The sequence below is a fragment of the Camelus bactrianus genome, chromosome 8 (assembly GCF_048773025.1).
Source record: "Camelus bactrianus isolate YW-2024 breed Bactrian camel chromosome 8, ASM4877302v1, whole genome shotgun sequence".
Classification (NCBI taxonomy): domain Eukaryota; kingdom Metazoa; phylum Chordata; class Mammalia; order Artiodactyla; family Camelidae; genus Camelus; species Camelus bactrianus.
The window spans coordinates 24686427-24709677 of record NC_133546.1 but is presented as its reverse complement, the minus strand read 5'-3'; the positions used below and the strand labels follow the sequence as shown (position 1 = coordinate 24709677).

The 23251-nt window shown below is 35.3% G+C and overlaps 1 protein-coding gene across 9 annotated transcripts in view; it reads right to left on the bottom strand.

Annotated features, from left to right (window-relative positions):
* Positions 1-22748, bottom strand: part of BCLAF1 (BCL2 associated transcription factor 1) — a 28181-nt gene extending 5433 nt beyond the window's left edge. The window contains exons 1-11 of one of the 9 annotated variants that reach the window (XM_045524764.2): positions 22593-22748; positions 17038-17140; positions 15189-15302; positions 13508-14413; positions 11575-11721; positions 11251-11420; positions 8798-8903; positions 7603-7687; positions 5021-5196; positions 3734-3914; positions 2488-2634 (exon numbers count right to left, since the gene is read on the bottom strand). In XM_045524764.2, coding sequence (XP_045380720.2) covers positions 2488-2634; positions 3734-3914; positions 5021-5196; positions 7603-7687; positions 8798-8903; positions 11251-11420; positions 11575-11721; positions 13508-14413; positions 15189-15292 — 2022 coding nt within the window. In that variant the 5' untranslated portion in view covers positions 15293-15302; positions 17038-17140; positions 22593-22748. Of the gene's footprint in view, positions 1-2487; positions 2635-3733; positions 3915-4724; positions 4888-5020; positions 5197-7602; positions 7688-8797; positions 8904-11250; positions 11421-11574; positions 12241-13507; positions 14420-15188; positions 15303-17037; positions 17141-22592 lie in introns of those variants that run through there. The other 8 variants (XM_010965620.3, XM_045524763.2, XM_010965621.3 and 5 more) reach the window with 8 other exon arrangements.
* Between the last annotated feature and the right edge of the window lie 503 nt (positions 22749-23251).

The window sequence follows — 23251 nt, the reverse complement described above, 5'->3', positions numbered from 1 at the left end:
CGATAACAGTACTTTAAGAACCTTGGGTTTGGAGACCAAGGCATGGGTTCAAAACCTGACCCCACTCCTACTGGCCATGTACCTTTGGTCAAGCTGCTCAATCTCTGTACCTCGGTTTTTCATCTGTACAAGTGGATAATGACCCTACCTCAAAAGGACTTTATAAGCATGAAAATAGATATATGTAAAACACTTAGAATGATGTCTAGCATGGTACATATACTCAATAAATGTTACTCATTATTGTCACTACTAAGTATTAACGTTTCATTACTATGGACAAAATTTCCATGCTTGTCGATTATTCTGAAAGAACCTAGAAGAATCTATAGTTTTCAACTTCATTTATTCTCAATTATAATTTTTATATATTTCTATTCTCAACATTAGCTGTCTGAAAAGTCTAGTAAGTATCTTTGCAGAATATGCAAAATATTTTAAATTCAAATACCCATGTGAAAACCAAAGTTGTCATTCCAATGGCTCATTAAGAACCAAAATAATTAACTTTGGGAACTGATTTTTAAGAAAAAATGTGATGTGTTAATTTCACTTCTAGTGAACATTAGTCTGTGACAAATGTACATGTACGTCTTATACAGAAACAAAGATTTTTAAATACATCCCAGAAAAGCAACATACAAAATGTTACTGCTACTTACAAGTGGCTAAATTTTTAAAGTAACACTCTTGATTAATACCTAATTATGTGTCAAGCAAAAATGATTATGTTCCAATTTAAGACAAAAATTATGGTACCAGATACTTAAAAGAATGCCATAAAAAGTCAAGGTCTGGCCTAAATTAAGTATTTGTAAAATGTGAAGTGTTAAGCAATTAATTACTATCTACTTGTTCACTTCTCACTTGCCTCAACTTTCACATCTGTTCTACTTGTCTGGCATTATTACTCTCATTCCTCATCCCACCTTTGAAAGGTTGACCTTATAATCTCTTCTCTTCATACTGGGTGATCTTGTTGTGGCTTTGTGACTGGTAAGATGATGGCTTAGTCTAGATTTTTCTCTCCATACCTGCATTAGCAATTACCTATTTATTGCATACCTCCACTCAATTCCTCCCAGGCATTTCAAAAACAAAACTTAATCTTCACCTCCAATGAGTTTCTTTACCCTATATTCCCTATCTTGGAGAGATTCCTTCTTCTCACTACCAACACCCAACTAGTAGGTCCCTGAAGAAATACTAATAAATGTTATTTTCTTAACTTTCCTCAAATTTAGCCTCTTAGTTCAGACACTCAATATTTCTCAGATCTGTTTTCACAATCATGCTTTCCTAAACTCTGCCTAACATCCACATTTATTACAGTATTATGGCCTTCCACAATTTGGCCCCTGTTTTTTCTTAACCTTCCCAAAATTACACCGACCATCTAGCCAGCTGAGTACTGGAGTTCTCTCCATCAGGATGATTCACTTTTGCTTTTCAGACTGTCAACTCAAGCATAAATTTCTCCTCACAGGAATATATGCTGTGTAAACATTATACATAATGTGTTCTGTAAAAATATATTTAACTTCTTCAGACTCTTGCTCATTAAAGTACCCAAAAAAAGGGGCAAATGGAAATCAATTTTTGAACCAACTACAATGCCCAGTCTTGAAACAAAATATAGCTCTACTTCAGAATACAGCTCTATACTCTTACTTAGTAGATGTCATGGACATTCAAGTTTACTCAAAATATATTCATAAAAAGCCAAATGAAAGACACATTTCTACAAAATCCAATACTATTTTCTCCTCATTTAAACAAAACAACTAGTCTTCCCCAAGGAGCTATGACAAAAATGAGTATTCCTGCTAATAGTTTTTGGTATTTTCTTGGTGTCTATAACATTGGATGAATCCTCTTCCCCCATGCCAAAAGAGCAGAAAATTTATATCATTATCTAGAGATTTTTTTCAGGACCCACCTCCTCTAGCTTCATCCCTTAGAAAACTACTTTAGAGAGAAGAGCATCACGAAGAACCACCAAATTAGTGTGTATCTAGCAAGTTTTCCAGAATGTAGTATTTCATCTTCTATTTACTCCAATAAAAGTTAACAGCCTCCTGAGATTCTTAATTACATGTGCTGTGAAAGAATTCTCCTTGCCTGTTCATTTAAACAAATAACTGCGATGATGAAAGGTAAATCTTAATGAGAAGTTTCTACAACTGCCACCGTCTTTACAGACAGATAAGAAACAAGTTAATGTTCTTCTCTGAATGTGGCTATCAAATCAGGTATATTTTTACTTTACCCTGATCAGCCCATAGGAGATATTAATAAAGTATAAACAGGACTAAAGGGACCCACATTTTCAAAACTTCAAATCATCTGGGTAATGAATTTTTAAAAAGGTTTCCCACATTATGGTGAAATTGTCTCACAGTAGTGGATACCTGTACTCAAATGTATTCACCCAGTATGCTTTGAAAATTAATGCAAACCAAATAAACAGAGATTTCTAACACCCACCAAGAAGTACTTCTTGCTCTTTGGGGTATATTCTGGATCCCATTCCTCTTCCTTCGGTCTCTTTTGAAAAGTAGTATTTGAGTTGTTTGGACCAGTATTTGTCCCAGCAAAAACTCCTCTGGCTCTTCCTCTGCCTCTAATTCGAAACTGATTAACATTAACAAAGTTGTTTAGTAATGAAATCAAAAGGTATTAAGTTACATGCAAACTCTAATTTTACTGCAGTAACAAAAAGCATACTCCCTAATTTCCTTCCTGAATCTCAATTTCATAGCCACTGAGGCTGGAAAGGGTGGCCATTTTATACCAGTAGGGAGGCAAAAAATTCTGCCTACTGAAAAGTTGAGTAGGTTAAGAAGAAATGCACAGTCAACCTAAGTGTTAGAATACTGCATTTTCATGGCCTGAACTAATATTTTAAAATAATCAAGCTGGTTGTTCTCCCTTTTACTAGCCAAAAGAGTTGTCTAATTCTTTTGAATTACATAAAAGAGTCCCAAGTGTTCAACTACACCATCACCATTACAAAAGAAAAGCTCTTCTCTTTCCCAAATGATCTAGTTAATGAACCCTACTAATAACCAACTGGATACGTGCTCAAAGTAGGAGTCTGAATCTAGAAATTAAAGTCAAGAAGATGCACTACTATGAAGTCATTAAATTAATAATTATAACAAATTTACAAAAACATGGAGAAATGTGTATGTTATGTAAAATAAAAAGTTATACAATTTCTATGATTGATACACTTATAAACAAGGACTTAAAGAAAACAGGCAAAAGTGAAAATAGCTGTTAATACACAAATGAACGTAAGGATTTTATTTGTTTCAAGATACCATTTCAAAAACTAAGTGATTAAAGAAATTGATCTCAATCATTAACTTTCCTTGACTCTTGGGTCTTTAAGCATTATGTACAGTTACTGATTCCAAACTTAAGTATCTAGATTGTACAGATGCTTCTAGATCTCAAAATGGCATTTTATCTTTTTCAAATTAGGCAAAAACATTTATTTTTTTTACTTTATATACAAAGAAAGCACCATCCCAGCTCCAGCCCCTCCTCATTCCCCCTAAATGGCATTTCTTAATGAAGATATTTCAAATACCATTTCACTTTTCAAGACTAATTCTGCCTATAGGGGTAATGACTGATACAGTAGACAGTATCTAAATCATATACTTTCCTTATGTACAATACTCTAAAGTTTTATCAAACAATCAAAGATAATTTTATTACTTACAAAGGTTCCTCGTGGTCGGCTAACTCCTGCAAAGCCTGAGTATTCTTTCAGTTCATGGTGAGTTTTAAATTCTTCTTCTCTTTCCTTCTTACTCTCCTTTTCTTCTCGAGAACTGGGAGAAGAAGGTGATGCTGAAGAGGATGAAGATCGAGAATGATCTTGCTCTCTACTTTTATGTTTACTGCAAAATAAATAAAGGAAACAAAAAAAAAGTGCTATTTTTAAAAAGAATGACCCTGTTGAATCTTACAATAAAAGGGATATTTTTCAAGTCAAAAAAACTATCCTCTATTAAAATCATTACATAACTAAAATGATTGGGTGTTAAACTTTGACATAATCTGTTTCCATTCTCTTTCAATATTTGTTTTACATCACTACTGAAAAACATGCTATGACCTGCCAGTTAGAGACTAGCAGTCTGGAAACTTCAAGAATAAGGGTCAGTTCTTCAATATTTTTAACTTTATTTTTACTTTAACGAAAGGAAGAGAAGAGTAGGAAAAAGTAAGAATGTTCTTAAGGCCAAGTTTCAAAATGACTGCAGTTTGTACACCCTGGGTGAGAACAGTTGAAATGGTTTGGGCTGTAACTCCATTATTGAAATAAAAAGCATATGCTATAAAAAATACCAGTCATAAATTTTAAAACACAAGTAAAATCCGCCATTTACCTAATGAATAGCAAGAAAAACGATTATCTATGATACTTAGTATTCCTATAATTTATTTGACTCTATGATGATCAATTTTACATGATTCTAATGCAACACTCGAAAAGGTCATACCTGCGTTAACTCTTACCACTGCTAACAGTATCCATGGAAACATTACTTTGAAAGACTAATACACATTGCTATTTCATAAAACTAGTCCTTCCTCCCCCCATCTCTCCCATGTTAAACCACTAGATATCAGTTTAAAATTCTTGTACTCTGGGTGTTATGAGTTGAAAAAGTGCGGAATCAAGCATAACGAACCAAAGTTCTTACACAAACTGTTTCTAGAAATGCACTGCATTGAAGTCCAACCTCCTGATGTAGCCTGGATAATAGGACACATTAATTTGTCATTTTTTTTTTCAGTGTTAGCTTGCTATTCCAAAGTTTTTGTCCTCATCCACCATAAGCCGTGTAAAAGACAAATACATTTTTGCTGTAAAACAAATAATTTTAATTGTTTAAATTTAAACATTCGATTACACAGTCAAAATTGAAAGCAATTAAGCTGACAATTATTAAAGGCTAATTAGAAGCTAAAACCTAACTCAGACAGTGTTAACAATTACCTGTCATCTTTGTAAGATTTGTATTCCTTGTAATCTTTTGGAGTTTTTTCCTGCTTTCTTGATCCACTGGATTCCCTGGAGCCCTTGGAATCCCCCCGTTCTTTACTTCTTTCTTTTCTCCGACGATCAATGTCATGTCGAAGATCAGCAGAATCACACCTTAATTTTTTATCTCCCTATAAAAGATAGATGTAAAATACAGATTTCAGGGAAGCTATAGGAAAAAAAATGCATATATATAGTCAAACTTTATGCCAGTTTCTAAGCTGGCATTTTAGTATCAGAAAAGAATGAATCATAACATACTACTTCCGTACTTTTCAAAACGTACTTGATGTTCTCACTAAACATTTGTATACACAAAGGGACTGAGAAAGTTATTAAAAGCTAATTATCCAGAAAATGTCACAGGTTTTTGTTTAAAGCAATCTATAATAAACTTTCATATAATAAAATGATTTAATTATTTTCCACTTAGCACATCCTTGTTAATTATCACCCCTTATCCTTCGAAATCGTTTTTAAGTGACTGAACAATGGTAGAGGTTATACTCAATTGTGGGTGTAGCCATCTGCCTACAAAGTTAAAGGATCCTAAAGTAATGGTTCTCACATCATTTATTTAAGCCTCATTATCATCACGCTCTTCCCAAGTAAGTTGACCAACCCAATAAAAGCCACTTCAAAAGTAAGTGTTCTGTAATTTCCATAACATGCAAGCGCAGTATGATTAACGAAACCAACTGAGGTTGAACAAGGGTAGAAACAAAGCCAGAAAGGTATTATTCCCAATCCTGTACTCAGAATCTTGGGCCATATACTGCCCTTTCTCAATTCAGGTATTGCAACGGACATTAGTTTAACTGGGTCACAATTCACCTCCTTCTTGTTCCATTGCTTTTTCAAATACTATATAATTTAGGAAGATGGAAAGAGGCATCTAGGAATGAAGAAAAATTATACATCAGTAAGATGCTAAGCAATGTGGACATCCTTGCTAGTATTCAACAATAAGAAGTACTTAGTCTGGGAAGACCAGATATAATGTTCATAAACATTCATAAAAATGAAAGTATAAATATATCTCCAAATGATATCAACTACTCACCTATTTGCTCCCACACTAACAAGAAAAATCTAATCAAGAGCAAAAACCTTTCTATGCACCTAGTAATATGTTGTTACCAAGCCCACAAGTAACAATATAAACGAAAGTACTTTGTAAACCCCAAACTATATATATACATTAATTACATAGTACTACATATATGTTAACTGTTCATTCAGATTAGCAAGATGAAGGATAAAAAGCAATGTCATATCCCTCTGTCCATCAGTTATCACTATTTTCTCTCCTCTAGATCAAAATCTGGTTTGAGTAATGAAGAGAGAAGACACTCACTCACTTTGTCAAAGCACAAGGATAGACTAAATTGTGAGCAAAACAAAATTAACCAACATTGATCAAAACGTACTGAAAGTAAAAGCCAAAATTGGCATTCATTTCTTGGAATCTATTTTTCTAAAATCAACATGCCCCATGCATAGAAACCACTTTCTTTCCAAGGTCTATATTTCTTATCCAAAAAGTTAATAGTATGCCTTATGAAAAAGGTTATATACTACAAGTGTTAATAACAGCTTCTAGTAATAAAAATGCCAACGTTTTCATAACAGACCAATTATTCAACTCTGCAAAACAGATGTATTTTTCTTATTAGAAAACTAATGTCCAAGAAGCTAATTACTTTCCTGGTATCACAGAGACAGTACGCGGTGATGCCCAGAATTTGAACCAAGCAAATACTCTTCCAAGTCCCCGAACTTTTTAATTATAAGACAGTTGATCCCTTTTTACCTTGCTCTACATTTCTACTAGACTTTTACGACCTCTCAGATAGATTAATCTACCTAGAAAATGTCAATTTCAAATTATCAATAAATTAGAGGCCCCTTAACAACTGAACTCCATTCTCACAGAGTCCCCCTACCCCAACACCAGTCATTCACAGGCTCCTTTCTCAAGTTTAAAAGCATTCTTCCCCCACAATTCACAAATATTCCAATAGTGACAGTTTTTGTTCATTTGTAAACCAGTTCTTAGAATTCTTATTTCTTAGTCCAGATCAAAAATGTCCAGTAGCATTGGAGATAACTTCTTGTTCTCTCTTCACAACCTAGATATATTAATTTAGGCACACATAAATCAAGAAATACTTATTCTGACTCATCCATTTCACCTCTACACTTTACAGAAACCCTAATATAATTTGAATCTTTGCTTTTATACTTTTCCTTTGTCTACTCATTGATTCTTTACCCTTTTCTTAGAACTAGTTTCTTCCTTTCATTAGCACTTAAAAGAAATTATTCTGGGTGTGACTTAAGATACACAGTACAGTGTCAGTTTAATTTTTTCTATGAAGAAACACCATACATACTACCATAAATATATATAATGTATTTAACAAGTTAAAAATAGATGATACCCATAAACATTTTGCCTAGGCAAACTATACTTATTAGTACAACATTAACTAAGCTGAAGTTAACATAAAAAAAGAGGTTCATTCAAAACATACCTTTTGATTTTCTTCCTTAAAAACTCTCTCTTCCCCTGCTAAACGCGTATGCTTCCTCAGGGCACTTGGAGAGATGTCAATTCTCCTTAATGTAAAATAAAGTCTATTTGTAGTCATATTAACTTTATACTTCTAAAAATTCCTAAAAGTGCCTATTTTTGTAAAGGAAATGATAGTTGTTTCTCTCCCAGTCAACCAATTTAGCATGGCAAAATTATTAATCTAATTCCTAATAAACAATTAATAAAAACTATATTTATTAAAAACTAATTAAAATGCTTCAACCTTATTATTTTTATACATAAATGAAGCCTGATCTTTGAAAATACCAAGTTTATTTTAACCATCAAAAAAAGAAAAACATGTTTTGATTAAATTGAATATTATCATTTTAAGTGTCAATCATCATACAATTATCTCAATATTCTCAATGAACACACAAATAGGATTATTTGTTAAGTATCTCCAATATTTTTAAACATTCAGTGGCTCTTTAGTTTTATTTCGTGCCTTTCCTTGCCATTCTGAGCTACTGTCAGTTGCATCTGCTCAGTGCTTCTTCAGCAGTTGCCACCAAAACCATGCCTACTATGGACTAAGCACTGAATTAGACACTTTATAACCAATACAACTAATTGTCACCATCCTGCAAGAGGTATTGTTACCCGTTTGTAGATGGGTGTTCAGAGATTAAATAATTTGTTATCACAATGCAATTAAGTGAGAGAGAGCAAGGTGTTGAACGTAACTGTCTGACTACAACGTTCATGACGTTTTCATGAAAAACAATTCTACCTCTCACCAAGCATTTTTATTTTACAAACTTACTGGAAGCAGATTAAATTCAAGGGTTACTTACTCTAGGCATCCAACCCCCTCCCCAAAATACAAACGTGGTTAACAATTTAAGTCCAGAAAGTGATAAGAATTCGCATTTTAAGTTCCAACAACCAGTTTAAATCAAATAAAACTGAAAATTAAGATACAGTAAATTACAAACTTTTCAAGACTGGACATGTTTATTCAAGGTATAAATCAAAGTTCATTTGTGTCATAATGTCTGTTATAGTTCTATATCTCTTGTATATAGTTGCAATACAATCTGGTTTAATCTTGTATAGTTTCAATAAACCTTATCTAAATAGTATCTTCCTATCAAAACAACATTTTTACACGCCCATTCAACAGTATATACCTGTGTATCTCAGGGCTCTTTTGCCGGGTACTATGTTCTTCAGTGGCTTTCTGATATGAAGTGAATCTCTCGTTTAGGGTCATTGCAGGTGATTTGAAGTATTGCTCTGTTGATTTAGGAGAAATACTGCCCAATTAGTTATCTTTAAAAGGGATTTTCATTTATGACAGAAGGGCATGTAGCAGGTGAAAAGAAAATAAAAATACTCAAGAATCCTCGTAGAAGAGAACCAAGTGTTACAAAGAACTCTTATCCTGTCCCTTTTACTTCTTGCACCTCAACAGGTTAACTGATGCAAAGTTCCTTATAGGTTCCTGTCAATATTACATATACTCCAAGAATAATAAATATATTGAGAGTCTAATTCCATTTCAATAACGCACTACACTTCCTCAAACAGAACAAAAAGAAACAATGTGAAAGTCCTTAAAGCCTTGCCAATATGAACCAATGAACTTAACTTCAAGTAACTACAGAAAACAAAACAAAACAAAAAAACTGAAGTAACTACACAGCTGGTTTTAGTGAAATAATAAAATTATTTCATCAAGAGCTATGTTGACAACAAAAAATTGGATTTAAGAAAAAACTGAGTACTGCCATTTCGGTTGGAAAAACATTTTTAAATCAATTAAACTCACTAATTACTCCAAAAATCTGGCATCTTGGCAAACCTGACAATACATTTGATATCACTGTCTTGTCTTTTAACAATTTTTAAATTGGTAATATCAACACTGACTAGTTTTTACACCATTTCAAAATATGCTGTAAATGTAATATAAAAAGACGTATAAAGTCATGAAACGTTACATTACGAAGCAAGCTATCTGCTTAACAGGTCAACATACATCTGTGTCAACTTACCGCCCAATATCCAGCACATGTCTCATAACCAATCATTAAAACTTGAAACGGCCACTACAAGGGTAGTGCCTCAATCATAATTCCATGAAACCCAGGAATTTGAGCTAGCAACTCAGTTTTTATGCCATTTTTGCCAGGAAGACAGAAGATTCAACTTTGCCTGTATCTTTCAACAGCTATTTTACTTTGAAACATGGATTTGCCATTTCAAAACATATTCCAGGACCTAGTTACAATGAAAAAGAAAACATCACTGGGCATTTTCAGCTCTGTATTAAGTAAGAGCTGTTCAGATCGGTTGTACAATACCAATAATGAAACATAACTACAGTTCTTAAAAAAAAAAAAAAAAAAGAAAATGAAAAAGGAAAAATTTTATCAAAATCTGATCTCAAAATTCCAGCAATAAACTGTAAAATGTGGAGACAGGTCAAAAAAGGTGAAAAAAGAAAAAATGTTAATGTTTCATAATTTATGTACCAAGTAATATGGTCATAAACTGGTTCACAAACGTAGTTATAGTCCAATAACAAAACTCTCGTTACCATGTTTAAATAATTACAATCAAAAAGAAATTCATTAACTATTCATTGTTTTGAAGTATCAAGTGCCTAAAGAACTTGCGAGTTACAAGTTTCAGCTACTGCAATGTAGAGTTGTTCTCACGTCAAAAGATAAACTTTTTTTTTCAAAACACAGCTTTTAAGAGCAACAGCCATGGAGATTCCTGGGTAAGAACCTATTTCACAGAAAGCTACCTTTTAAACACAAAAACAAACAAAAACAAAACCCAACTGCCCAAAAAGTAATCTTTGAAAATTATCAGTAACTTTGAGACTAAAATTACATACTGGTGAAGATAGAACATCATTAATTACATTAGTTGAAATAAAACACCTTATCATCTTTAGGACCTAAAGAAATGTCGTCATTATAATCCTAAGTAGTCACTATTCACATCATCACTACTTATCTAACATACTTTTAAGTTTCTTGAATTTTTTCCCCTTTAAAAATTCTAATAAATTTTTTTCTGGCTTATCTGTGTTATGACAAATTAAGTAACACACACACACACAAAAAAAACACAAAACATTAACACTGTGTTCAGGTCCCTTTAAAAGTTGAAAAGAAATTCTTAATAAATAATAGTAACAATACTGCCTCACTTTGTTATAAATCTATGCCAAGAGTACATTATCGCAAGTCACATGCATGCAGGGAAAGATACTCTGTAAGCACTCTGCACTTCAAATATAGCATTATGGCACATTTCAAGAAGACTTTTAGCATTAAATAAACCTATGTCATGTTTTATCATGATAACAGATTTTTCAAAAAGAAAAATACGTTTTAATTCTATTTAGCATTTCAATCACTTTTTATTAAATATCTTCATTGGTCTTAATCCAACAAGACTGTTTATCTCTTTCATGAAACTATTTTTTCAAAATTTTAATGGTGTCTACATATACTTGCTAGTCCTGGGATACATTAATCATTATGCCTAACTGTTCTTTTTTTTGCAAGAGAAATCTGCAATACTCAACATACTAAATTCACAATATTAAACATACAAAACATACCTTTAACATGATGAACCAAGGACACAATGTGTTGAATAAATGACTCTGAAGTGCTTTTGCTGGCCTGTGGCAACTTAATGTGGTCAAAGATGGATCGGAATTCTTGCTCCTTCTTGACAGAATGGACAAGTGTACTAGCAAGTAGCCTGTCTTTAGTCAAGGAAGCAGGTCTGGAGCATATCAGTAACAAACACACACACACAAACAAAATATACCATTGGTTTGAATATGAAAATGGAGAATTATGTTCAGAAAATAAAATAATTAACCAGAATGTTAACGAACCACCCAAAGATTATTTACTGGGTATCAACGTGGAATTACCTGTTAGAATCATCAAGAGGAACCGGTGCCATTTTGAGTTTGACTTCAGGACGGTGAGAATCACTGGCTATCATTTTGATCCTAAGTGGGCTCTCCTCTCTGAAGGTAGACTTTTCTCGTGCATCCAGATTCTTGTGTAGAGGGGGACTGTAATCAAAGAGGTCTTTGAGCTTTTCAGACTTTACCTGCTCAGGTGACTGAGTTTCTTTCTTTACTGTTATTCTCTCAGAGTTTTTGTCGTCTTCCTTGTGCTTATCTTTTGTAGTACTAGGCCTTTCCACTACATATCCAGTCTCTTTAAGTTTATAATTTTTTTCTTCTCTAAATCCATCACTTTCTCTATTGCCTTTCAATGAAACTTTGGACTTGTACTTGGGTCCTTCCTCCTCAGTATTCCGGTGAGATGTAGTAGCAAAATTTTTACCCTGATCTGCAAGAACTGACTTCCTGAACTGTCTGTAATCCTCTGTCTCCTCTGTGTCATCCCCTTCTGAATCATTAAACTTTTGTTTTCCAGACTCTTTATCACTGAAGTAATCTAAAGCTTCCTGATCTTCCCATTCTCCCTCTGCCCTCCCTTTCTCTGATCCTTTCTCCTTGGGAGCCTCTTTATCCCTGGTATTACCCCTATCAAGCAGGAATACTCTAGACTCTTCATCTGTGAACCTGTGAATAAGCAAAGAAGAGGATGGTAACTCTGGATTGCATTCATTGCAGATCACTTGCATTCTTAAATGTGTTGCCCAATAGCACAGGACCAGTAATAAGAGGAAAAAACCCTACTGAAAAGCACTTTTTCAGACTCCACTTTTAAAAATCATTAAAAGCACCCATAAAGCTTATGTACTGAGTTTTTAAATAAATTTACATATTAGACTTTCTAAAGTTTTAAAAAAAAGTAAAGCCATTCTCAAAAACCTGCTCTAGTCATAGTCCACAATTTTGCACTACCAACCCCAAATTTCCAGAGATTCTATAATACACAGCACAGTTTAATGTCAGAGGCTAAGAACCACTAATAAATGATATACTTATTTATTAAAATTCTACTTATACTCAAAATTTCAGACTATTTCACTTACTTAACTACTAATATAAAAATAAGAGTTCACAAATGTGAACAAACACCACTGTAGTTAGTATCAGATATATAATAATCTTCCATAAAGCACAAAATATTTCATAAATACTTTGCAATAGAAAATTATTTCTGGTAATATTAAGTAGAAACTATATATTAGTTCAATAAGAAAATTAGTTTTAGGATATACTGCTCCATACCACAAATAGCATGCTTGCTCTATTTCCCCATTTATAAATCAATCATACTATCTTAGCAACCCATTTTCATTGTTTTCTGGCAACTCTTAGCAACACTTGAAAAATTAGAATTTGAACCAAGTTTCTCTCTGAAATGTTACTAGAGCCAAAGAAATACCACTTATCTTTTCTACGATCAGGCAGATTTATTAAATATTGGCAGCTAGGATGTTCATAATACCATATGAGAACATGTAATATAACTGCATTATTTACATTATTTGTAGGTCACGTTATAATGGTAAAGAGAACAAAATAAGCTTCTAATGTCTCACCGCTTATAGAATTAACCTCTGTAAATTCTTACTGTTTTTACCACACATTAACAGTTAGTTATGCTTTATGCTACTACATTTCTCATTCACATTCTTAATTCTGGACTGACTAAAAATGGGTAAAATGAAAAGGAGGAGTATGAATTAGCTTCTTTTAAAACACTTCACTTCCAAAGATAACTAGATGTAAGTAAAAACAATTTGGAGTTATAAAGAAATCATGAGTAAAACGAGCTAAATACACATCACAAAGCAATTTTAAGTCTTATAAACCCCAACTGAATTCAAAGCACAGAAATATTAATATTATAACCTAAATTCTCTACTTCAGTTCTTACCTTTTTAAGAATTTTCCTGTTTTTGCAGTCTCCTGATCTCCACCATCAGGATAAAATGAGGAACGTCCCCTAGCCTCATCTCTTGGAGCATTCTGTGGTGTGATTGTCTTTGCAGGGCTTCTTCGTGAAGGGATGTGATGAATTGGACTATTCTGTGAAGGACTGTATCTACTAGATCCATTTCCAACAGAACCAGACCCAGACCTTTCAGGACTATGCTGAATGGAATGTGAATGCTGAGAGGGGGTGTTTTTTGCAGAGTGGACTGTACTGAGCATGGGGGCATCAGAGCAAGATGAACTCTGACTAGGTGGTGTAGCGATTGGTGAAGGACTATGGGGCGATCTGGGACTATTATCATACGCTGAAAGGCCAGGCCAAATATCACCAGATGTGGCTGATGATTTATTAAACTCATCCACAGATTCAGAAGGGTCATGTTCAAATGTATCTTTCGGTTCCTCCTGCGATTTACTTTTCAGAGGACTCTCTTCTTGGGGCTCCCCTTCAGCTTTTTTGGTTTGTTTTTCCTGAGACCCTCGTCTTTTAGAGACAGGAGATTTGCTATACGGGGACGAAGAACGAGAAGACGATGATCTTGGAGACCTAGAGGATCTATATGACCGGCGAGATCTGCTTCGGGATCTTTGAGAAGAAACAGATCTTCTTTTTGGACTCCTGGAACGTGAACGACCTCGTCTAGGACTCCTGGAGTGTCTTCTATTCCAGACAGGTCTATATCCACCTCGATGATATCTACCTCCTCCTCCTTGGTAATACCCTCTACCCCTTCCTCTGTACCCATAAGGTCGCCTCATTCCTCTATTATTTCTGTAATCTCGGCGATAATCTCTAGAATAAATACGATCTCTACTACGAGATCTTGAATATGTCCTGGAACGAGACCTAGAACTAAAAATGAAATAAATATCAATGCAAGAATAATAAACTATTCTGTCCTACTATTCTAAATACTTCTGGTTAAATATAACATGAAAGTAAGTTGTCAAAGCCAAAAAAATGCACATTTTTTAAAAGCCCTTATTTATATAAAAGTAAAAGTTTACTGTTTTCAATGAAGAAAGACTCAGTTCTAAGGTAAATATTGAGAAAATAAAGGCTTTAGGAATGAAGGCACAGAAAACGGGAAAAAATTGACGTCCAACAATAGGACACACTAACAAATTACAGTACATTTATGCAGGCACTTCAAGTGACAGTGTAATGAGTATGTAATGCCATGGATAATATAAAAAATAATAAACTGGTATTAACTTTTAATGAGATTACAGTCACTTTCATTTTCAATTTGTGGCTTGTTTTCTTTGTTAAGTATGCACTACTATTTGAAGAAAGATAACTGGAGTTAATCATTTTTATACAAAGAAGAGACTTATTGAGACCTCAAAGTCAGAAATGAGAAACTATGAAACAGTGTAATTCTTACACATAATCCAATTTATCTCTTCATCTCAGCATTATAGCCGCCCCCACGTTATCTGCAGGAAATACATTCCAATACCTCCAGTGGACTAACTCTAAGATAAGGATAACAGATCCATTTCACAGGGCTGAGAATAAAATACCTTAATGAATTTAGCACTGTGTCTGTGTGACCACTTCTTAAATATTAGTTGGTACAATTACCGTTATTGAATAAATTAAAAGCACAGTGATTCACCTGTATCTCTTCTTCCTAGAGTGTGATCTTGATCTTGATCGAGAACTAGACTGTGATCTAGATTTTGATCTTGAAGAATGTGATCTAGAATTGGAGCGACCCATTTCTTTTCTCCTAGTCAAATGAGAGAGAAAAAAGGTTAAAATTGCAATAGAAGTGAAGAAATTTTACATTACTATTTAACTTATTTACATACAAATTGATTTTATAAGATATAAGTTTCTCAAAGGACACTATTCACATCTATTCTTTTCAAATGAGTACTAAGACAGTCAATTATCCCTGACTAAAACTATTTTCACCTGCATGGCAGGCACTGTAATACTGAAGACAGAACAGAAGTTTTCTATGGACTGCCCCACCAACGTGCCTCAATTCAAAACAGCAGCAGCTACAGAAGCCAGAAAAAGCAGTACCAGACTGCAGCAGTATGTTAGATGTTATTCCGTGCCCAATACAAAAGCCTACCTCTCCTGTAAAAAAGATAAATATCAGAGTATTACAGATAAGGAACCTGAAACAGAAAATACAAGTGGCATAATACTAAAAAAATAAAATAAAATAAACCTACCCGACAGTCATCATAAGTGCTTTATGGCCTTGAAATAGGACTAAACTGACCACTCCATGTATACAATACTGCTTGGAATGGTGCATAGTCTCCTAGTAGAATAAAGGTCACTAAGTCTCTGAACAGCTGGAGCCATGGCTCTGCTTTCAATAGTCATGACTGCAGAATAAAATGGACTTATGTGACAATGCCTAGTTCACCCTGTAGCTTTCTGGTGAGAAGATGAAAAAGGATAAAAGATGAAGAAACTGGAGAGATTGCTGCAAGAAAGAAATATTGAAACTACAAGAAAAAAGAGAGCCTTGGGCACCAGTACTTTAACTCTTCTAAACACTACCTAGTATTTAATGCAATATAACCAGACACCAGGTACAGGAATCAGTAACAGTTCTATAAAATATACTCTTTACAAAACTAAGCACATATATATGCCTCCCAATTTTATTTCTGCTACAACTATTTCCAAATTTCTACTTACTATACAAAATAAGTAACTTGCCATAAAAATCAACTCACTAAACTTTCCTAATAGCCTGCAACTGGCATATATTTAAACCATTCCTCCTATAACCAAACATGTCTTAAGACACAATTACTCTACTGACCTAGCTTCAGTATTATTAAATAGTATTTAAAAGTACTGAAACAAGTTGATAGAAGAGGCAACAATGTCTACATACTTCCTTACAAAAAAGCCATAAATGACAGATTCAAGAGGTTTCAAATATTTATTTCAGAATAAAACATATCTTCAAAGAGACATATACCAGCTTTGTCTTCTCTTACTCTTAATTCCAAGTTAAGAAATACATAGACAGTACCTTCCTCAGAGCTGTGAGGATTAAATGAGTTGATACATGTAATATACTTAATACAATGTTTAGCATATAATAAGCAATCAACTTTAATTACTTTAACAGCCGCATAACGGGGAAAAGTGTTGTTATGGAACTCCTCTTGGATGCATAAAGGAAGATGAGTTAAATAAGCAGAGTTACTTATTTTGTCTTGTTCTATTTTTAAATAGCTTAGTGTGTTCTGAGTCTTTAAGTAGATGTGTTTATAGAAGTAGAAGCAAACACACAACCTATTACCAGAAGAGATAGAGAATTTTTTCCTGAAACTGATTTTTAAAATCTGCCTTACTTCATACTAGCCACCAATATAAAACAAAAGCTTCAAACCACACCACTTTTAACCTGTCTAAATCATGAGTTCAGTAGCCACACTTTCTCAAATAAGCCAAAACTGAAAACTAGAAAAATGAACGCTATTTACCTTGGGTTTAAGCAGGATCAAGCAGTCAAGTGAAGTCTTTGAGATACTGTAAAATTCTTCCTGCAGAGAATGTTCTGAGAAATTAAACTCTAAATTCAAATTCCTAGCAAAAAAAAAAAAAAAGTTTGAATTATGGTAAATTAAATATCCACTGTTTACAATGCATCATACTCAGCACTGCAACAAACTTAATGAAGGCACTAATTATTTCAGAGAACAGGAAACTGATTTGGGAAATAACTTTTTAATCATAAAAGCTTAAAGGAACTTAAAACTTCTTTTGTTTTAATCAGAACACAGCAGTGCATTATGAAACTAAAGCACCTTTACTTTTTAGTTTAAATATCTGAATTCTAACTTTAGCAATTTGGGCTTTATAAAACAAGTTATGCTGTCATCTCAGAAAATTCTAAAGTGGTTAGCATTAATGTCATTTTGGTACATCACAACATATCATGTATCAATGGTTAGTATTCATAATGCTATAGTTTATACCTCATCTGAAGTATGAGTTTATTTTAATGCTTTTATTTTTTTTCTCTCCTGGCCACTTCCTTTTATATAGTTCAGTTTCATTTGAAACAGATTTTTAAAATTCACTTAACAGCCATGACAGTAAATCTAAGCTTTGGGCTTAAAAGCATTCTGATACTTGTATAGACATTCCAAAAAAAGAACCACCTTACGGGAAATAAGTATCTATTGGAAGCCAATGCTCTTCCTAAACTAATTTACCATTACTATGCAAATAAGTTTAAATTTTGCACAAAGTATTAAGCTGTTTCAGTATTTACTGAAAAGCTTAGCCTCATGAATAACATTGAGTGATTATCAATTACGTACAAAAGACAGTCAAAAAAATACTAGTGGAGCAGAAACTAAACAATACAAAACTGAAACATGCCTATACTCAAGGAATTCACAAACCAGCTTAACATGAAAATCTATGAATCTTACCAAGTTATTGATTCAATGAAAAAAAGTAATTAAAAATGGAAATACAAAGTAGAAGAAATAAGATTAAACTAGTGAATCAAGACCATGTCCCCTCAATACCCATGGCCCTACAGCTGAGATTAAGAGATTTGAGGTTCAAGATTGGAAGGATGAATAGGAACGTAGTAATTAAGGGAAACATCAAAATAAAAAGTAGCAAAAACATGTATATATAACTATGTATAAAGCACTGTGCTAAGTATTATGGGACACATGACTATGTAAAAGTTCCTGCCCTCCAAAGAAACTAGAGGAACAGAAATCAACAAATCATTATGATTTAAACATCTAAATAAACACCAACCATGTGCCAAGAACTGTGCTAGGTGACTTTAAATAAAATCACCTCATTTAATCCTCCTAATCTCATGAGCTACATATTTAACCCCATTTTTCAAATGAAGAGAACTCTAAACTTTCAGAATTCATACCAATTTATAAGGTACCAACACATGCCAGGCACTATTATTCTAGTATTGAAAATACAGCATTTTAAGTGAGACATTAAGTTCCCTACTCTCCTGGAGCTTATGTACAAGCTAGGGGAAGAGAGAAAACAAAAAAACACAAGGTGATGTGTTAAGAGATGGAAGGGAAGACTAAAGTGGGTCCTTAGCCCTCTTTACAGAGATAATTGTTAAGCTAGAGATGAGGAACACTGCAAAGATCCATGGAAAGGAAAGCATTCCAGGCAAAGAACATAAATGTAGCAAATTCAGGACAAAAAGACCAGTAAGAAGGTTGAGGCACTGTGATCAGGAAGACGGTATGAAGCAAGAATGAACCAAATCAAACAACATCTAGTAAGTAGGCCAGAGTAAAGAGTCTAGATTTTATTCTAACTGCAATTAGAAGGCCCTGGAAGGTCTGATCTGTAGTCACAACATATTTACATTTTAAGATAGGTGCTGTGTAGAGTGAGCATGAACATGGAGAGACCAACAGGGAGACGAATTAGAAGGCTGAAATTCAATGGTAACGGTTGGCTGGATAAGGTAGTAGCAATAAAGATGGAAAAAGAGGCAAATTCAGAATCTGTTTGGAAGTACACAGTCAACAGTACTTGCTCATTAATTGTTAGTGGTGTGGAGCACAGGAAGTAAGAAAAAAAGAAAAATCAATAGTGCCCCGAAATTCTAAGTTTTGGACTCAAGCATCTGGGAGACTTGCATGTTTAGAGGAGAAAACCGCAAGATTTGTTTGCCCTTTTAGGTTGCCCATGGTCACAGAGGGTAAAGAGTTAACCCATAATCTGACCAAGATCTCCTGATCCCAACTCCTGTGCTCTCTTCTCCAATACCATGATAAGTGCCTGATGTGGCCATAACCTATACATGCAATTCAAAATGAGAAATCAATCTTCCCTTTATTACAACCAAGATTATAAACAGACTGTAGAAAGAGATAGGGAATAAATTGCTTCATGCATCTTTATCCAACTGATTCACCAACCACTGAGGAATACAAGAAGATAAATGTCTTTATTTAAAAAAAAAAAGTTCTTAAATAACAGAGCCTATTATTTATGGAATAACATAATGTTCCATTAGAACACAAGTGATGAAAAGAGCAAGGACAACTGGGTTCAACAAAATATACAAGATGAAGCCCCCTAAAGTAGATTCTATAGGTTACCCTACCAAGCAGAGTTGAGCCAAGTCTTAATTTTAGCGTATTTTGGGGAATTTGAGCTCCAGATAACTGTAAACAAGTTATTGCTATTCACATCTTTAATAATCCTAAACTTATTCCATGACTATTACTCCAATAGACTAGGTTCAAAATCCTGGCTTGACTGTTAACTAGTTGACATGGACAAATTACCTTCATCTCTTTCAGGTTCAGTTTCAATAGGTATAATATAAGGGTAATAAAAGCACTTACATATAGGTTTAAGATTAAATGAACTAAACTAATGAATGTAAATAGCTTAAGGTCTGGCACATGGTATGTACTCAAACATTAGCTATCATTATTGGTAAATCTGGTCCACGAGTCTTTCCTGCAGTTCATCTAGTAATTCGGCTTTGAATGAATCTTGTAAGTTTAATACTTTTGATATGGCATTAATCAGCATTATAAAAAAGTCTTTCAAGAAATGCTTAATAAAATGACTGGAATTTTGCTCTAGAACACTCCACAAAAAAGCAAATAATATTAAAATTGGTAAATGTTGATTAATGATTAAACCTAGATGGTAACAGAGTGCATTATTCTCATTAGTTTTGTGCTTGAAAATTTCTCTAAATAAAGGCTTTAAAAAAGGTTTAGTCAAATTTTTAGTTGTATCTAGCTCCTTGTCATCCTGTTAAAAAAAAAAAAAAAGACGCACAGAACTGACAAAAAGAATAGCTGCATTCTAGACAGGCTGTGCCTCTTCCTGCTTCATGAGGCCTTAAAAAGTATTCTAACTTTTAGCCTCCATCTAGTAGGTGGAGAAATACTAGCTCAAGTAAAAATTAAAAGTTTTGAGAATTCCAAAATAATACACTATTGCAGGTCTGTAATATTATCACATTAATGTCTGTAGATTGGGTTTTTCCCCCCAGTCCTGAAGTACAAATAAAATATTAAATGCTTAAGACTCTGAGATAACAATGATGGCCATTGTTTAAGAAGCTGCAGCTGAAAAATGAACAAATTCATAACCTACAACTATAACCTAAACATTTACACTTAGTACCCAGAGATAAACTGGACTTCTTGAGTCCCTTATCTACTTCTGTTATTTAATAAATCACTGCAAATTACACAGAATTCAGCTAGTGTTCAATGATTTTGAACGCAGCTTCTGGAAACTCCCAATCCAAAGCTTTACGTACAACCGAAAAGAATTTCTCCATTTCTACAAGTCTCATCACAGCTAGTACAGCTAGCTGCCCACAGTCATGTAAAACTCAACGTATAAAAACTCAACAAGACCTGAGCCTACAAATTACAAAGTTTTTAACACGCCTGTCTTCAAGTCTTAAAATACGATTGTTCTTCCAAATTAAGACTCAGATCTAGCCAAAGAATTTGCTTTGCCACCATTTAAATTATCTGAATCTAGGCGGATTCCGGTGTTTACCACAATATAACGATGAAAGTATGGTATTCTCAAAACAAGATGCTAACGCCATCAGTACATAGGCTTTAAGTTGTTCACCATGAGTTACTTTAGACACACAGTCCTTCCCATCAGTTAGTTATCCCAAATTGGCTAGGACCACATAAAAGGGTAAATAAATTGGTAGCGGTTTCTCCTATGTAGTTCTTTATTGTCCAAACAGCAGCCTAACTATTCCAAGACAGTCCAATTGGAATGAGAATTCTTATAAAGAAATTTTGTTTTGCTTTTTAATACCAAAAAAAAGTAAAAGGAGTTCCTGGACAAAGATACAAGTCCGAAGTAGCAAATCTCTTTACATTATTTTTTTTTATCGTATTTGCCTCCAACTTTAGTCCTAACTTTTTTCAATTCTAAAATGCTTTTTTTTTTAAGTTTTGTGTGGAAAAGTAGTTGCCAGTACTGCTGCTAATTCTGATTTTAAGAGATAAATCTTAAAAGTAAACAAAGCCAATTATGGATTTAAAATGAAGGCCAAGTCCCTAATCGCAACTCACCACTCTCACCCATTCATACCACCAACTGTACCAATCACGGCTGTGACATTTCTGATCCTGTACACTGGGCTGAATCACTCGCGGAAAGGACGTGGCTTCGCTTGTACTACTGGAGAACTGCCCTTTAGGCCCGAGGGTGGCAGAACCATTCTTCGATCCATCGGCTCAAGACCGCTGCCCAAGCTAGGAAACAGTAACTAGGCACCAACTCCCGGAGTTAAGAGCGCACTTTCGCTTCAAAACAGACAGAGTTGCCAGGGGAACCCGATTAGATCAACCCCGATGAAAATTTCCCCACAACACCGAAGGCCGGGATCAGTTACGAGAGAGCAGAACAAGATCCTAAGACAAAGTAGGGTAACAAAAATAAGGCGTACACAGAGCTTGTAGCCTGGAAAAAGTAATTTAAATACGACGCGAAAAGGGGTTAACCTACCCAATGCTCTTTGCTGCAGGTCACAGTTACTTTACCAGAACCCCAGAAGCCAGGAAGAAAGCTGGCGATTCCAGCCAATGAGAAGCGAACACAAGTTGCACCTCCCGCCGCCTCGGGAGCCGTAGGCGGGGAAGGGAGAGGAAGCAGCGCGCGTGCGCGGACCGAGCGTTCGGTCGGGCGCGCGCACGGGTCCAGGCCGAGGAAATGGGGGAAGGGTTGAAGAGGGAGGTGTGCGCAGGCGCAGGGGAAGGCCGCGCGGTCCGTGGGTCTCCAGCCAAGCTCGCAGCCGCGCGCGCGCGCACCGTTCTCGCTACTCACCCCAGCCCCCACCTTTTCGGCCTGTAGTGCCTCGAAAACCTGAGGGAAGCTGACGAAGAAACGCATAAATAACGGCGCAACGTCTCCCGGGTTCTCCTGTCGCCGCCAACCCTTCACTACCAACAAAAGATTCAACAATATTCGCTCCTCCTCGACATTCACTGCCCTTTGAGCCATCTGAGTGCAACGTAAGGCCTACCTGACAGGCCGAAGCACGGTTCCCGGGACTTATCTCCGTTGTAACTATACAGCGGCCATTTCCCGACTCAAGCACGGGAGGAAAACCATAGAGGTATCTTCGACGCGCTAGCTCCTCTCCGTCACTTCCGATTTGGGGCGTGGCCTCCAGTGCCGCTAAATATCAGGGCAAGCCCCGCCCACCTCTCCGCCCCTAACCGGCTCCCTGGCCGCTATTAAGATATTGCCTGAGGCTTTCTGGGAAGTCGCGTGGCTGGTCTCGCGCGATCTGGCGGCCCCGCCTTCGGGCCTTTAGCAGCCGCCTCCGCCAGAGTGGCGGTAGACAGTGGGCGGTGTGTTTTGCTAGGCCGAGAGGTCGTCTGTCCACAGGGTGTGATGCGCTGGCGTCTCTACCTCGCACTGAGGGGACCTCCCGATTTCTCTATCGCCAGCACTTTTAGCTTGTCTGGTCCATTTTTCTTGTGGGGCCAGCTCAAACCAGGTCAGAAACAAAAAGACGATCTCACGCTGAGGACAAGTCGCGGAGGCAAGCGGCGGCACTGTTCGCATACCGCGTCTCCCTGTGCCGGGAAGCGCTGAGTTCTTCTCGGACGCCAACGGGAAACTAGGGAGTGAGGCTTTTGCTTTAACAGAAAGTACGCATTTAGAAAGTAAAAATGG